This window comes from Coturnix japonica, chromosome 4, assembly GCF_054131305.1.
Source record: "Coturnix japonica strain WE chromosome 4, WE-NBRP24, whole genome shotgun sequence".
Lineage (NCBI taxonomy): Eukaryota > Metazoa > Chordata > Aves > Galliformes > Phasianidae > Coturnix > Coturnix japonica.
The window spans coordinates 25,376,852-25,392,129 of NC_140666.1; the positions used below are offsets into that span (position 1 = coordinate 25,376,852).

A 15,278-nucleotide genomic window follows, 5' to 3' on the forward strand; every position below is an offset into this window, starting at 1 on the left:
CTTAATTCATATCCCCACTGCACAGGACAGCACATGCTCTGAACTCTGCAGTTCTGGGCCTCTGGGGTTGCCCTGGGCAGGAGGCTGCTCCTGACTCCTCTGCTTCCAGACCACAGAGGGCACTGGGAATCTGACTATCATGCTTAACTGAGGGAGCTGCATCCTCTTCCAGGTGCAGCCAATGCCAACAGGCTTTTGCAACTCTGATTAGCAAGAAGCTTCTCATTGCAGATAATTCGCTGCCAGCACATCCCGAACACATAGGTGATTGCTCTCAAATTGATGGCTTGAAGCACAGTAACAGCCTTTTTATTTACTTCCTGCTTGATAGGCAGTGAATGTAGAGTTGCCAGAAAAAAAATAAGAGAGGAAAAACATGCTGCAGGATTTGCTGTCTGATACAGCCCTATGAGACTGGAGAGTGGAGCAAGGCCTTGGTGATCCTCATGCCCAACACCACCTTCTACGTGTCTCTCACATAAACCACCAGTCATCAGGCCCTGTCTGAGCCCCATTCACCAGAGGCTGGCTGAAAAGCAAGGGGCAAATGGTGATGCTGGGAGAGTTCATTGCTTTACTTTTCCACTCAACCGTTCCTTTCAAAATGCCAACTCTGTGGCAAGACTTCATATGTTCCCACAAGTACCAGTAGCCACACCTTCAAGACAGCTGCAAGCCAACAGTGGTAAAACACAGAGTCCAACATACGTACTCCATGTCCAGAGGCTGTGCCCACACCTGTGTGTGAGAATTCACAAAAACAATTGGAAATACAATCAGAAAGCAGCAGAGTTAGTTTTCCAGTTGAATAACTGATGTTCTAAAGGAAATATGACCCTAAATGTTATTACCCAGATTTGGCAGACATACTTAGTCTAGGAAGAAGTGTGGTGCTGCCAGGCAGCGTCTTTCTTTCTGCAGCCCAGCTTCTAAGGCAATGACCAACAAGTTCACCCTTTACTTTGGCTTTCTTCATGGTCTCATAGGTATGCAAGGTCCCAGAAGAGAGGAGGACATTTTCAGTTCCAGAAGGACAATCTACAATCTTTGCTAAAAAATACCAACAGGGATTTTCCCACAAAGTCCTTCAACCACAAACTTCTGTTTAATGTTATCTTCACATGTGATTCTTGTGCCAGCTACATTTACATCAGTTATAACAAAGACCTTCCAGACACAGTATGGGGGGAAACGCTGAAAATCCCTATGCACATGTGCTCTTTGTAATCAAAAGGATAAAAGGATATCTGAACTTGCTTTGAACTGTAGCTGGTAGTGACATTCCTCTGCACCATGTGGAACTGACACAGCATCGCTTCCCTTCTGGACCAGGTAGGAGGGGATTTAGTCCATGTTCCCTGCTCCTGAGCTCTCTGCACTGTGAAAAGCTCCAGCTGGACTTCTTGGGTATAAATAAGTCTTCATAAATTCTACGTTGCTCTTTCTGGCAAGAAAATATCCCTTGGTCTCGAACAGTTTATTGTCATGGGCAAGATTAATAACATGGCAGTTAAATCACCTGCTGGCTGAGAAGTGATGCTGCGGTTTGTCTAAAGATGGTGTTGCTCTCCCCAGCACCTTGCCCAGCTACCACCATGGTGGGTGGGAGGATGAGGATGGGATCTCTGGGCACCTTGCCTGAGAATGCATGCTGTTAGGGATGTATGTGAGCACCCAAATATCCACCTCCACTATCCTGCCACTGTCATGGTCTGAGGGAACATTCTGCTACCCTCCAGCCAGGAGCCTGGTAGATTTTGCTGCTGTGGAACATCCAGGGAGTGTAATGAATCATTTTCTTTTCTCCTCCCACCCCCATCCCACTTGCCCCTGAGTTAAGCAGTAGCACTAACGAAGCTGCACAGATATCTGAGATACCATATATATATATATATATATACTATTCATCATTCATCATTGGGATCACAGACCACTTGGTGCCTGACTACAAGGCTCCATACACTGGGAAGGCCATTTGCTGCCTGGTTGATGTCACACTTTCAACTGGTTTCTGGGCAGACCCAGAGGATGCTGAGGGCATGTGCAACATCTGACCTTCCTCACCTCCTTCTTCCCCAGAAGATGCCTGTCCCTGAGGCATTGAGGGGAAACATCCCCTTTGTCTCCTTGAAAGTTGTTGGCAGAGGTTCTACTGCACTGGCTTTAAATACCCCATTCAGATTTTCTTCTGAAGTGACCTGTTGCTTAGAAAAGGGCTGCCACACTGGGCAGTGCCTTGCAGGTAACCATTCAAACAGATGCTGTGTGGAGTAGTCAGCCTGGACAGCTCTGAGCTGCTTTATGCAATGGGCAGCTGGAGATCCCAGAGATCTCCTTGTGTTAAGCAGAGCCTCATAGTAAATAGCCTCAAATCCCAACACCTACTGATGTGTTCAGTCACAAGGCATCCTTCTGCAATGCTGTCTGTGCTCTGGGTCCATATCCACAGCCGACAGTGCCAAAGAGGGAGGTGGCATCCCAGCACATGGTTAGCATCTCTCTAGAGCTTTTTACATCCCTTGAGCTGGTATTCTTGGCACAGGCTCTTAGAGCTATTTCTGAAATGATGCTACAAAGCCTGGTGTTTCTCGTTTTTTTCATCCTGGGAAGACCTTGGGGAGAACTGCATCCCTGTGCAGGGGGTCAATGTGCTGAATCACACCACTTTAGTCACGCTGAAGCCATGATCTGGTTGTCAGCAAGAAACCTAAAAATCCTGCCTTTGGAGCTCATCTCCCTTGCACTCCAAGTTCAGTTTGGGAAAGACAGAACTGAGGCTTCTGTCTTGCAGTTGATGCCTTGTAGTGTGGGGTAGCACGCTACTGGTGCTGTTCCTCCCAGCTGCTATCAGGAACACATCATTACTTTCTAACATCAAGTCATCTCAGGTCTCTGTAATGATAGAAACTCATCGATTAAAAATTAAAACCTATGGCAACTCTCCCACAAACAGGACTTACTGTACCATACTTTATCCTGAGAGGAGATGGAGAAAACAGCAGAAGACAGAATAATTTATAGTGATAAGATGGGTTACATTTTCATAAAAATTTTATTTTACTTTTTTTTGTTTTGTTTTTAAATAATTCAATGCACTGGCAGTATAATTAATCCCTCTATGAGAGACACAAATGTACCAGTTCAACCAATATTATTTATACAGGGACATTGTGTTTAAAAACAACAAAAGTACATTTAAAATGTTTGTACATAAAGTATTACTGTTATTTCTTCTTCTTCTTCTTTTTTCTTTTTTCTTTTTCTGAAAACAAATGTAAACAAAATGCATAATTGTGCAACACGTTGGAAATACAAAGCAAAACAGGCAAGATACAATTTTATACATATAAAGCAAAAGAAATCAAACTTTTGTAACTATACAACATTTCAGTAATTGCTTGACATTTTAACTGTTACCTTGGTCTGTACAAAACATCTTAACTTATACTTAAAACTTTACAAGAATAACATGCTTGTTCAGAACAAAGACACCTTGTGGAACTGCAGTGATTATTGGTATGATATTCGCACACACAAGGAAAAAAGAAAGCTACTTCAATACTAAAAAAAAAGCAAGAATGGAAGGTAGGGGGCCATTCAATAAACTGTAATCTAATTCCAACAGAAAATTAAGTTGAACTGCAACGTAGAAATTAAATCTGACTTTTGTTGGAAGACCACAAGGCCGTTACGTTGCTCTGTTTCCAGGAACCAGATGCAAGTCTATATAAATTTTCCTGATATTTTGGTTAGTTCTACATGTGCATATACAAACACACACAAAAGAAAGGAAAAAAAAAAGTGAAAAATAGTTCTTGCCAGAACATCTAATAATGACAGGCAAGTGGACGTGCTTATCACACTGCTCAAAAGATGGCCAGGTGAAGAACAGCACTAGCAAAGGCAAACATCCACTGAATCCGCCAGCATTACTTTTCCTGAATTTTACTTGTAGTTTGCTTATTTTCTTTTTCTTGGTTGTGGTCAGAAAACAATTTGTATTGGGACATTTAAAAAATGCTGGGAGTGCTACAGTCAAAGATCAAACACAAACCAGAATGCTCAAAGTCAAAGCAAAAGAACCAGATCTTTCGGCTTGTTTTCATACTTTGCTATGATATGCCCTAGGCCTTCTGAATGTGGATTTTACAGAAACAGAATTTAAGATTCAGTCGAAGCTACGCAACCCAGAGCCGTCAAAAATACAGACAGGAATAAATAATGCAGTATTTTATGGAGTTACAAGGACTGTCAGCTTGGATAAAAAGTACATAATTTTAAGTGTCCCCAAATGATGCATGTGGCTAAAATTAAACTCCTGATTGCATCCATCTGATATATTCAGTGTCTGATTCTGCAGTTTGCGGACTGAGCATTAATTCACACAGTTACTCCTGTGGATTTCAGTGCAGCAACCTGTTGATTAAGATGCTCAGGAGAAGAATGGCAGAATTGAGCCTAGATAAACATTTGCCATGACTTTTGCGTGTACAAAATCAATTTGGCTTAGAAAAAGCACTTGATCCTCCTGCACTGCCTTTGAATGAAAGTAACAGATTCTATCTCTAGTCCAAGAGCATTTATAACACATTTGAATTTAGTTACCATTTTTTTCAATGCAAGTTAATGCTGAGACTAGTAGATATTTAAATTCAGGGGTAATTAAATTGCAACATACTTTTAGTTAAAGAAAAATAAAAGCATATGGAAGTCTAGATGGCATGCAGAAATTACCCTTCAATTCTCTTAGCAGGGATTATCTGGTATTCAGTCAGAACAATTCAACATATGCTCAGCTTCAGTATGTATTTATAAGGATGCATTAGGGCACATAGCACAGTACAAAAAGGGAAAGGACTAGTTTTTCAGCTGGTGTAAATCAGCACTGACATCTATGGATCTACTCACAAGCACATCAGCTGAAGCTTTGGCCCAGTCATCAGAAATATCCAGCTATGGTTCACTCACTCTGTATGTTAAAAACCTTGGTGGTGGAAGTGCAGAGAGAAAGCGTAATCAACATCAGATAAAGAGCTACCCTGCTTTCTGATATTTATTTCTGATAAGCTTTTCCAGACTGTGTGGTCTAAAGCAGTTTTATGATGTGCTCCGTACTGCATAGCTTTGCAAAGTACATTATTTCCTTCCAGGCAACGATTATGGTACATTAATCATTTCATTGGCATGATCAGTAAAAAGGCATGATGATAAAAGCTATGGGAGTTTATCTGCATAGAGACATATTGGCAAAAATTAGACTGGGGTTAAAGGGTTTGCTCATCACTGTGTGCATATTGGATTAACTCCACTGAAATCAGTATTCTTATATCAATTTGCACCAGTTGAGGAGCTTGTACTCTACCACTTTCATAAGTAAAGCATGTTTGTTGTTATTCCCTATGCACTTCACTCATAATTTCAAGGGTAAATGCCTTCTGCCAGTAGGTCAAAGCTTCTTCAAGTTCGTGACTCCACATTAACTGTCACAGAAGTCATAGGTGCTTTCCCTGAGCAAGGGCTGTGTCAACATAAAGTCTGGATGAAGAGGGAGTCTGCTTGCAGCTATTCTAGCACCAGTCCAGAGAATTTCATTGGGTGAGAGCTCAGCCAGAACACAAATGGGTGTAATTCCATTGAACTAATTGGTTTAATGCAATTTACATTCTGGTACAATAACCTTAACTCTGGTAATGCTACACTATTTTTATTGCCAGCTTCTTCTTCAATAAACAGTGCTCAAAGCTCAATGAGACTTGTATGATTGCCATACAACAGCAGAATTTGGTCCAATGAATTCCACAAATGAAGCCAAGTTCCTTCACGTTTACTTAGCTCAAAGTTTGGTCCCTTTTAGTTACCGTTATCCATTAAAACAATGAAATTCCATTTGGAATTTGAATTTCCTTCTAACCCAGAGAAGGAAACAACCGAGTAGAAATTAGGAATATCTCTACTTGATGAATTTCAATGGAATTACAACAGGGTGATGCTCACACAGATGTGCAAATTCTTATCTATCACAGAGGGGTTACAGAGCTTGCATAGAGGGGAACTCAGTGGAAATTAAAGAAGAAAACAAGTCTCAAACAGCTGTATCATCTGGTCACATGGCTAATACCACAGCATCAGTGGGGCTCAGATAGGGCCCTCTAAGCACAAGCACTCCTTTGGAGACTACAATATAAATTGCAATCTGGCTCACAGTAAATATTGCCATAATTATATGATGTTAGTGCACGCACCACTTCTGTTAACTTGTTTGCTGTTTCTACACACAGAGCAGGTAAAAGGAAGCTCACAGATCCAAATCTCTTCAACAGCTACTGAGGACCAAGACCAAAAGGTCCAAAAGCAAGGCAGAGCCACAGCTTGTCCAGTGCCCAGGCACTGTGACTGGGGTCCCACTGTCCTGTTGGGCATGGCACTGGTGTCACCATGTCTCCTGCACACTGACACCATGGGCAGTGCTTGTGGGACCATGCAGCTCACAGCCATAGTCTGATGACCCCAAGCAAACAACCTGAGTGCCCAAGGCAGCATGCTGTGCTGCAGCCTGCAGCAGGTTACACCTTTCCTGCTGCCTCTGTAGAGCACTGAACATGTACAGCTCTACTTAAGCAGACTGTGGGCTTCCCACCCTTGGTCCTCGAGGAAGTGGCAAAGGAAAATGGTTTAATTCAAGGCAGTGACAAGCACTGTCTCTCTGTGACATGTGGTGGCACCCTGATACAGATTAAGGAGCTGGATTGGATAGCATCATATTCAGACTTTGTATGATACCATGGCATAACTTATCTTGCAGGACATATCAACAGTAATGAATCCCCTTTCCACAGAAGCATGCATGTGTTAAATTGGTAGTGTCAGCCCACACAAACTTGTCCCAGTTCCTTTAAACCACTTTTCATGTCTTTACTATTACCTGCTAAAATTACAGCATCAATGAATTGCCTGAGATGTTGATGTATACCCTGTGATTCTGAGCACAGCTTATCTTTCCAGAGTTTCTGTTGCAGTAACTCCAGACATGGCCAAGTTTGATTCTCATTTGACATCAGTGTTATACAATAACTCATCTGCATCTGAATTTGCTTTCAGTTCTATCCGCAGAGCCGTGGGATCCTGCTGGCTGTACGAGATTTGAACTCAGCATCTTCTGACTTCAACAGCTACCACTATGGGTTAAGCTGACATGAGATGATCAGAATCACTGATCATGGAAGACAAAATCAGACAATGTATATATATTTTTAACAGAATAGCAAAAGTAAAGCTACCAAAAGCACTGGAGGAAGGCTGGAACATAGTATTGTAGAGATGACAACTGCTCTGTAATTCAGGCAGAAACATTTCCCGTTCACTAGCAGGAAGGTTTCATAGTGAAGGAGAGTCTAACTGGCTTTTAGTCTTTACCTGTAGGCTATGAAATACCAAGTGATAAATCATATCTAGTGAAATATATATTACTCTATAAATCATTAGACAGTACAGAATGTCTGCATGCATTGCTGTGACCAACGGTCTGATTCTAACACAGAAGCACAGAAGTATTCAAGAAATTAAGCCCTCTCAACATTAACATGACTTGTTTGTTTTATATTTACGAAACAGTATGTAAAGCTGGAAGATGTCATGAGGACAGTTTCTCATCTATGTCACCTCTGTATCACTCCCAATGCACGCTGCCAAGGTCACAGAGATGCTGTGCAAGGCAAAGGCACTTTGCATTGATGCCTTGCTTGCAGGTCTACCACGTACTGACACTTCTACACTTGGTTCAGAATGGCAAATTAATCCTCTTTGGTGAACTCTGAAATATTTTTCCTTTCTTAAAAGTTGAAGACACTGGCCTGTTGCAGAGGAATTAAGTTGACAACGCCTTTAGAACTGACAATGAACCAAGACAGAACTGCTACTTTCTGTCATACCTCCATTGCTTGCAAGGAGACAACAGATGCTAATAGGGCTATACAACAACAACAGAAGAAAACATTAACAATCCTACCACCACACTACACCCATAAAGGTGTTTCCTTTTTAAGGCTTTCACATCATTTTTCTGAGTTATGAAGTAATGACTACAGAACTTTGTTACAAATCCACATCCAAATCCACAGATATGTGCACACACACACACGTACACATTTCAGTACTGTGTGTAGCAGTTTCTTCTGAGCTCAACACAAAGAAGCCTAATAATACCTAAATCAGAATCCTTTACAGGCCCCATTTTTTTAACCAAATATTTTAAACTGCATTCACAAAACTAATCATTGGATTCAGAAATCACTGAATTCTAATGAAAATGTAATGCAAACATCTGTTCCAAAGTACCTAAAAACTTAACACCAGATCTAAACGATTACAAGAACATCATTCCATTATGATGGAATAACATCATAAAATCAGAGCATAGAAATTAAGGCCCAGATTCCAATTTCTCAGATTTTGCTTCTTTAGGAGGAATATTGATCTTGAACCTTATTCTTTACAAAATGCACACCATGGAAATCAACAGATCTCTCCTTTTTCAAAGGAGACCATCTACAAGTGAGACAGTATATTAATGGAGAGGCTATTTAAATAATTCAAAGTCCAAAGATCATACAAAAAGACACAAAATGAAGCTAAACGAAGCAAGCCAGGAAGGCTGCCATCAACACTGTCAACACAAAGGCACTAAGCTAAATCAGAGAGACAATAAAATAAAATAAAATAAAATAAAATAAAATAAAATAAAATAGCCAATTACCAGGCCAAAGCCATCTATCAAGCATGAACTATTTATGCTGTTTATTTTATATAGTGAAAAGTGTGATTTGTCCTTCCAAAGAAGCCAACGGAGCAAGGCTGAAATCAGTGACCGTGGAGATGGTCGAGGTAGATGACCCATACAGGATATATCTCAGGTTTTCCCTTCAAGCCCTGCTCTCCTGGACCATTGTTTCTCAGCACAGATCATCATATAGCTAGAGATAGTCACTGCAATCCAAGCAGGACATTGTGCCTGCACACTGTCAAATTATTCATTTAAGACCTGCTACAGCTCTTGACATAGAGGTTAAGTGCTATGTAAATGTCTCACTTGAGCATTTAGGACTTTGCTACCATCAGACTGTGTACTGATGGAGTACTGAAATGCTTGCAGTTAGCCCTTCACTTGCATTCTCCTTTCACAGCTGAGCTACGGATATTGTGCAAAACTCCTGAAGCACGGCACACAAATGACAGTCTTGTCAGCTCCGGCCATTTTTTATGAAGCTTGGTTTCCTTCTTGCAGTCCAGCTGCAGAAATCAAGAGATTATATCATTGCCTCAGTTTATCGCTATTAAAAACGAATAGGTCATTTCTGGCCCTCAGCATGATTGAAAAATGCCTGAAAAAGGGTATTGAAATCAGCATCAAAGCTTGTTATCCATAAGACAATGTATGAACAGCAACAATTTATTATTATTTTTTTTAAAGCCATGATTTGAAGTCAATCTCGTGATTTTTGGTGCTTGGTTCATGACTTTGAATGTCTGAAGTGGGCAATGTTAAGAACAGACATAGAAAATGCCCAACACACACAGCTTCCCTGTGGATTGCAACAAACAAACAAGTTTGTTTGATTAACTCCACTGGAAATAATATTTCAAGGGGTAAAACGATTCCACAAAGATGACATGTTGGCATTTGAAATGAGATGAACACAGTGCATGTAAAAGTGCAATAATCCTTAATAACTAACTCAAAAGAAGCATCATCCCCAAGGATAAGAAGGTAATTCACTCTCCATATTTAATTTGTTTCTAAGCTGCTTTTGAAACAAGACTGCTAAATAGTAAGTTGGCTTGTGATCCTAGGCTTGACTGCTGGACTTAATATAATCATGCCATTGATTCAGCATACATTTCAAACGTAGTCACAGGAAGCAAAATCAGGTGGGATAATTCCTTAAGCTGTTTAAGCAAAAGATTGTACATGAGGTACATTTAGAGATAGGAGTCTGTTTACTGCGAGCAACAGGAGAAAGATAACACGCTGTCTTCACTGAGTGACTGCAGCCAACACTTTGAACAGTCTTGTGCTTAAAGATTGTATTTCAAGTTGTGTTTCAAGACACAGCCTTCATAAATTCATGTCAGTCTAGGGTTTCAGTCTACATTAAAGGAATGGGGGATGACAATGCACTCAATTAGGCTGGATCTCATCAGCAAGATCTTGCAAAGTGAATGGAAAACTCTGGCTTTTGATAAAACCACCTCAACACTGCTTCATCTGTTAAAAAAATAATAATACTGGAATTGTTTTTAAAAACCCAATGCTTTTATTCTACATTTCTGAATTGTTTCCACCACTGTGGTTTTATTCTTTAGCTGCTGTGGCTAGAATCAGCGTGACAAATGCTGTCGGATTCATGTTTCAGCCGTGTTACCGAAACCTTCCAAGAACAGATAAGAGAGTATTGACCGCTTCAGGAACAGGAATGTGTAGATAAGACAGGATGTGCATGTTCTGCCAATGTCCTTTGCAGCCAACCAACTCTAAACTGGATGATTTCTCTAATGACGCACCTTGACTATGTTTACAACACAGCCTTATGGAAAAAAAAAAATAAAAAAATAGCAATTACTGACTTTTAAGAAAAGGTAGCATTACAGGCAACTAATACACAACAGCTACAGTACCGTCTGTCTTAAATGTGCGCTGGGCAGAGTCCTTAAACTGCTCTTATTGCAAATATCCAAGGCCTGCTCTAAAAACCATAACAGTCTGAACCTTTTAAATGCAAATTTGTCCTATTTATCTGGTCGCAACCCAGTGAGTAGAATCCAATAACTCACCATACAGGATTATATAGCAGAAGGTAATTGCAACTAACTAATACCTGGATGGCATTTAAACACATATTGTATTATTTCAATGAGATGAGACAGAATAATATTTACATTGCTATGAGCATCTTCTGTTTACAGAAATGGAATTTACAGTTCAGTAAGGTATGCAGGCGTTACATCAAGAATGAGATGAGACCATTTAAAGTCTTGTGAATTATTGATATAAATTCATTTTGTTTTGTTTCATGCACCGGCGCTTCTTGCAGTGGCACCAGAAGAGCAGTGCAGTTTATAACAGGAGGAAAAAAAAAAAAAAAGAAGAGGAAAGAGCAAATGTGAAATGGTGTAATTTATTCACAATTGCTTTGGAATTCTATCTGAATTGTCTCATTATTATTCACGCATTAGAAAAAATGGTCTGAAACATGACAGCATGGGTAAATAGATGCAGAGCTTGGAAATAAGTAATTTGACTGAAGTATTCATGGCCATTATTAAACAAATGTTATATTGCTTTTGGATAAATCCGTTGATTTTATTTAATTTATCACTGTTTTCATGATAGCAAGGTAAGTAATACCATTCGTTCCTAATGCTCTGAAATGAACAAAACAGGTGTAGATTGATGCCACATGGAATTACATTGGTTCAACAGCAGTTGGTTACTTAAACTTCCAAAGAGTTTCATGAGGAATCTGCATACACTTACTAATGGAATTTTACATACAATATCAATGCTTAGAATGTAGCGTTCCCATTAAAATCTGCTTTCACTGTGTCTCACTATGCAAGAAGAGATTGTTCTGTGAAGAAAAATCTTGGATGAGTATTTGTTTGAGACTAACAGTAAAACTGAAAGAAAATTCACAGATTTAGTATAGGAATGGCAGAGGAGACTATGAAAGCTAATATTTTGAAATTGCCTAAAAACTGCAATAAATTGTGCTGCGTTCTGAAATTATTAAGCCAACAACAAATAGGTAGAATGGAATATCAAAACCTCATTGCATAGTGTGTCATCTTTCTTTAATGAGGCATTCCTTCAACCTTTTACCTCTTAACACCTTTGGTGATCTTACATTATGTACCTGTAAGATATTCAAGATTTTCTTCTGGAGATTAAGCCTATTGGAAGTATGAAACTTTAGTAATGTACTGTGTAAGGTAATAAAGCCAGAAATAAGTGGCAAAAAGCTTGGTACAGGCTCAGAAGATGATTTTGAGTGAATAGCTATAAGTTCTACTAATTTATTTCAGAAGGGACTTCTCATATATACCCTCAAATATTTAAGACGCTTTGTACTATTTCTCAGGAATCCATATCTTTTCAAAGTGCTTTTTTGTTTTCACTTCAAGGCAGCATGGACTTAAAACAATACTGCAGGGAATGTACCGTTCCATAAAGCACATAAGGATGGCAGGATCCAGGAGACACAAGGCATAGAAAATTGTCGAAAATGATTAGATGGTACAACACATACTGCTCTTGAGTCATAAGTTCCATTTACGATGACTTCTACTTCCAATAGATAGGATATTAAAAAATGCAATAAAAATGAAGTTACATGAATAAATTTCCAGAAATGAGTGGAGTTCCACCAGTGATCGTCTGTGCGCTGGTAGAGGTAGAAGAATGGGGATGTTATGAGCAGGGCAGCAGTCACTACAACAAATGAGCCTCAATGTGGAGCCAGTGGAGTCCTTGGCGAACATAACGAACCAGATTGGTCATACTGCTGTGTTGTGTTAAGGGTCCCATCACTGAGTCCAGGTCTACAAAGAATTCTGCAACACACAGGAAACAGAAGTTATTGTTTTGGGCAATAATACAGAAATGTGTGGATTATCATAATTTCACATGCAGGAGCAGCAGTGTACTTTGTGTGTTCCTATGATCTTGTGCACATTAGTACATGAGCAGGAAATAACTAAACAAAGGCAAGAAACATATAAATTAGGTCCAGTTGAACTCTCTATGCTGGAAGCAAACCCCAGCGTGGTATGACTGCTTACTATAGTGAGCTCAGAATCATAGAATCACCAAGGTTGGAAAAATGCTCTGAGATCACCCAGTCCAACCAGCCACTTATCAACAATATTTCCCACTAAACTATGTCACACAGAACAACATCTTCAGTTTCAGTTTTTTAAGTCTAGCCTAGGCTTGCTGAGTGTGTGATTTAAATAGTGGACAATAAACTTCAGTACTTCTTTTTCCCACTGCACCTTCTTCTGGGCATGAAGATCTAGTCTGAACCTTATAAAACCTTTTTACTCTTTCTCCTAGCCTTCTACTTCTGCTTCTTCCATTGCACTGGTTTCGGCCATTTGCTTATTCTGTCACATTGCCAGATTCCAGAGGATGTGTTTGGAGTGGAAAGGGAAGAGGAAGAGGAGATAAGAAACAGGGAAGAAAAAAAGCAAGTAGGAGATGGGTGCCTCCAAGGGGAAAGACAAGATGGACTGAGACCCTGGGATTTGATGTCGGGAAGGGTTATCAGGAAATCACCCAACAGAGAGCCCCAGGTAGAAAGAACACATAGGTTGTGAGAACAAAGTATGCCGTGTGCTGGATGATTTCTAGGTGAAAAGCTAATCCTTTTATGGTCAACAGACACTTCCAAACTGCTTTCAATGGAGAATTGAATTGTGCCTTCTATCGTTTCACAGAATTTTGCTCACTGGGGCACAGGCAATTCCACACATGGAATGTTTACACTATATTTAGGAGAGTGGGAGCCTAGTCTCAGTTAAAGGCCTTACAGAGTCAGATAACAACCAACAATCACAACAATGGCTCAGAACTTGCATTCTCACCCTATCTAAAATCCAGTGTGAGGCACGCAGCCAACTAACACTTTATTGGCTGCTGGTCTGGAGTGTAGATGCCAGTTACAAAACCATTATCAATATTTTCTTCAGCAAGTAAGTGCTGCTTTGAGGTTTTCTATCCAAGTATTGATAGCCTGACCCTGGTTAGTGTGAAAACTACGGTACTATCACAGCACAAAGTGATTTGGCTGGAGGCAAGCATATAATGAAAGCTTAGAGCTATCACCAGTTGAGTAAAGATGCTGCAGCTTGCAGTTACTGTTCATCTTCTCTCTTCTGTCTTTTATTCCCCTCCTCCAGTGTGAAATCAATAAAATCAGGAGTGAAAAAACCTACTGTCTTGCATTCTAGTTACCTCATTCTAGGCTCAAATAAATAATAATAATTTTAAACACTGAGGATTCACCTTAAAGCTTTATTTTGATTTGACAATTTCAAAATATTTCTCAAAAAAAGCTATAAGCACTGAAGCCACTTATTAAACTCATATGTGAAAGAGCAGGCCTTCATCACTTTAGAGCTGACTGTTTTCTACTGTAGACATGATGTGCTCCTATCTTTGGAAGCTTCAAAAAAATATCTCATTTGGTAAAGTCAGATGAGAATTTGATGGTGTGAATGGTGAAAAACTCTCTCAGTGAGCCACCATAAACAAGAACATGGGTTGGCTTGGGGAAGTCTGTCATTTTGCCTGCAGACACAGGTTTCATAACAAATGCCATCTATTTTCCCACACATTCTAAGCTCCATGAACATGGGGAAATTCAACCAGAGGTACGCAGCAGATTGTTTCCGCTTTTCTTTTCAAACCAGATTGGCTTGGCAGGTCACAGCTCTGCTGCTCTTCCTCTTGCTATGCTTTTTTATTTTAATGGTACATCTTTTGTCAAGCTGACAAAAGGCTTCTACCTCCTGCTCTGAGCCAGCTGGACATGAGTCAAGTCCAGACTGGGAGTGTGGCATATTTAGAAGAACACAAAACCTAAGATGACAGCCATGCACATGGGGAAGCTTCAAAGCTCCTATAACGTGGCAGAGATCTCTTGTGTCTGCATGGACATAACAGAAACATCTATGACAGCAGTAAGACCCAGAAGTAAAGGCTATTATATGTTACAATGATGGGGCCACATTTTTATTTGAACTATGTTAGCTCATCAGGGACATGTCCTTGGGCAAGACAGCCCCTGCGATTCAGAAGACAACAGAAACAATGAGAGCTGACCACAAAGAAAAAAAAAAGTGACTAGATCTGTTTTTTGACAGAAGATTCATTTTCCATTTAAATCCCCCCCCCCCCCCCCCCCCCTTTTTTTTTCCCCTCTCCTCTTCCATTCCCTCCCGCCCTTCCTCCTTCCCCCCTCTTTTTTTTGGAGGGCACTGAGGGGGAAGGACAGCTCTTGCTTCCAGGAAATAAGAGATCACTTTTTCTTTTCTTTTTTTCCTTTTTCTTAAGATGAACTGACTGACCAAATACCCCTAAATCAGACATCAAGAGGCTCGTTCTTTACTTGGGCCTCAAGGTAGAGTCTGAGGTTTGCACCTGTCCTATTTGCTTTCATGAGACATGTTCAGCACTCAGTCCCCAGGCCAGTGAACCAGAGCTTGTGCATGACAACATCTGG

At 40.2% G+C, this 15,278-nt stretch overlaps 1 protein-coding gene across 3 annotated transcripts in view; it reads right to left on the minus strand.

Annotated features, from left to right (window-relative positions):
- Positions 1-4,908: 4,908 nt before the first annotated feature.
- Positions 4,909-15,278, minus strand: part of AFF2 (ALF transcription elongation factor 2) — a 327,396-nt gene continuing 317,026 nt past the window's right edge. For all 3 annotated transcript variants that reach the window (XM_085544766.1, XM_085544768.1, XM_085544767.1), the window contains exon 21: positions 4,909-12,606. In XM_085544766.1, coding sequence (XP_085400892.1) covers positions 12,485-12,606 — 122 coding nt within the window. In that variant the 3' untranslated portion in view covers positions 4,909-12,484. The remainder of the gene's footprint in view (positions 12,607-15,278) is intronic.